General features: G+C 46.4%; 1 protein-coding gene across 2 annotated transcripts in view; it reads right to left on the bottom strand.

The window, feature by feature from the left end:
* Positions 1-2500, bottom strand: part of vps16 (vacuolar protein sorting 16 homolog) — a 19523-nt gene that overhangs the window by 14715 nt on the left and 2308 nt on the right. For both annotated transcript variants that reach the window (XM_031307629.2, XM_031307630.2), the window contains exons 7-9: positions 2071-2193; positions 1935-1990; positions 973-1062 (exon numbers count right to left, since the gene is read on the bottom strand). In XM_031307629.2, coding sequence (XP_031163489.1) covers positions 973-1062; positions 1935-1990; positions 2071-2193 — 269 coding nt within the window. The remainder of the gene's footprint in view (positions 1-972; positions 1063-1934; positions 1991-2070; positions 2194-2500) is intronic.

The raw sequence follows: 2500 nt of genomic DNA, 5'->3' as shown, positions 1-2500 counted from the left end.
AAAAAACCTCAGGTGCCACTGGACTACGATAACGGCAGCAGACCAAACAACAGATGAAGAAATAACACAAGCGGCGGTGTGCCACCCCAGTTGATGGAAGACATAATTCTGCCAGTGGCAATATGACTGCACATTTAGAGGAGAAGAGATAACACCATGTTTGCCTCATGATAAATACATTTTACATTCATCCAGGCTGCTTGTGTGACCAGTAGTAACTACAAACTGCTCCTAATCAAGTCATGATCATTTTATAATAGTGAGCAAGTAGAAATGACAGATTTTTGGGTAAACTAAATCATAGTCTTACATGTCACTGTTTCTAAAACAGGGCTTTTTTCTGGACTACTTTTATAAAAAAAAGGTGAAAACTGAGAGTATACCCACTTCTCCAGGGACCACTACACCACTGATTACAACCATTAGCTATATCCATTATTACAGCTAGCTACATGAGCTCGGGAGAACAGTCATGTGAGCGGGGGGGTGCAGTCCCGCGGCTCTGCTCACGTCCACTATGCACGTTCATCATGCCTAATTTAATAATTCTGGATTTGCTTCTAGTGAATGTTAAAAATGTTAAAAACGTGACGTTTTAAACAAGGACCCTTCCAGTGTTGGGCTGGTGAGTTGATATACCCAGAAACTACTGATCTCTGAGATAGAGACGTTCCTTCACCATGCTAAGACTCTCTGGACCATGGGGGGGGCAGGACCACCGTTAACCACTAGGACCACGGTGGCTTCAGACATGGAGCTCTTCCTGGGGGCTCAAACTGAGACAGAACCCAAAAACCTGGACCGGAGTCCCCGGCGGACTGGACTCTAATCCCTCAAAAACCTGGACCGGAGTCCCAGAGGGACTGGACTCTAATCCCTAAAGGCACAAAAACCTGGACCAGAGTCCCGAGGGACTGGACTATACATATATATATATTTATTATATAAGTTATAAAGGTGTTTAAAGGATACTGGATGGTGTCGTGACTGACTCCGGCCACCATGAGCAGTCTGTCCCACATCAACACCACAGACGGCTGCTGACTCTTAGGCCTGCGACACCTGGACAGGTAGACAGGTAGGGAGACAGGTAAGGAGACAGGTAGGGAGACAGGTAGGGAGACAGACAGGTGAGTGGACATACAGGGAGACAGGTAGGGAGACAGATAGGTAGGGAGACAGACAGGTAGACAGGTAGGGAGACAGACAGGTAAATAGGTCCAGAGGGAGACAGACAGATAGACCGGTCCAGAGGGAGACAGACAGGTGAGTGGACAGACAGGGAGACGGACAGACAGGTAGACAGACAGACAGACAGGTTAGTGGAAGTACAGGTTAAAGGGTAACTTTGTTTTTTAGTTAAAGAGTAAGATCCTTTTAGTTTAACATCAAACAGTCCCGAAATCACCATCACCAAACTACACCAGACTCCATGTAAATAATCAGGACTTTTATCATCTTAAAACACACTTCATTCAAAGTGGACAGAAACTAAATAAAACTATCAAAAGCCGTCTTGGTTCATCTTTCCACTGTTCCAACAATCACCACTCTGGTTTGGTTGAAATAAACCCTTAATTCACCCATTTACATGTGGAAATATGCTGGCTCTATACACGCTAAAAGTCCTGATTATTTACATGGAGTCTGGTGGAAATATGCTGGCTCTATACACGCTAAAAGTACTGATTATTTACATGGAGTCTGGTGGAAATATGCTGGCTCTATACACGCTAAAAGTCCTGATTATTTACATGGAGTCTGGTGGAAATATGCTGGCTCTATACACGCTAAAAGTCCTGATTATTTACATGGAGTCTGGTGGGTTTGGTGATGGGGATTTCAGGGCTGTTTCATGTTAAACAAAAAGGATCTTACTCTTTAAGGATCAGACAGACAGACAGACAGGTAAACAGACAGACAGGTAAACGTACCAGACCATCTGTTTGGGAGGCGTCGTCTTCTTGGTGTCTACTTCACTCATTTTGTCCTGCAGACACAGAATCACCTGTCAATCATCCACAGTACCCACCCCCTCGGTTAGAGCTAACAGCTGATTGGACGGCTCACCTGCAGGTGGGAGGAGCCTGTCCACATGTGTCCCGTGTCCGTGAAGAGAGCCAGGTACTTATAGCTGAAAGACACCGACATGTGGACGATACTGCCGGCCTGGGGACCCAGACCTGGAGGAACCTGAGAGACAGACAGGCAGACAGACAGGTTAGAGAGAGACAGTCTGTCTATCTGCCTGTCTGTCTGGCTCCCTACCTGTCTGCCTGTCTCCCTACCTGTCTGTCTGTCTCCCTACCTGTCTGTATATCTGTCTGTCTGCCTGTCTCCCTACCTGTCTGTCTGCCTGTCTACCTGTGTGTTTGTCTCCCTACCTGTCTACCTGTCTGTCTAACTGTCTGTCTGTCTGTCTACCTGCCTGTCTACCTGTCTGTCTAACTGTCTAACTTTCTGTCTGCCTGTCTGCCTGTCTGTCTGTCTGTCTGTCTGT

This window comes from Sander lucioperca, chromosome 24 (genome assembly GCF_008315115.2).
Source record: "Sander lucioperca isolate FBNREF2018 chromosome 24, SLUC_FBN_1.2, whole genome shotgun sequence".
In the NCBI taxonomy this organism is placed as follows: domain Eukaryota; kingdom Metazoa; phylum Chordata; class Actinopteri; order Perciformes; family Percidae; genus Sander; species Sander lucioperca.
Note: the sequence above shows the minus strand (reverse complement) of the source record. Positions and strands in the feature narration are given on the sequence as shown.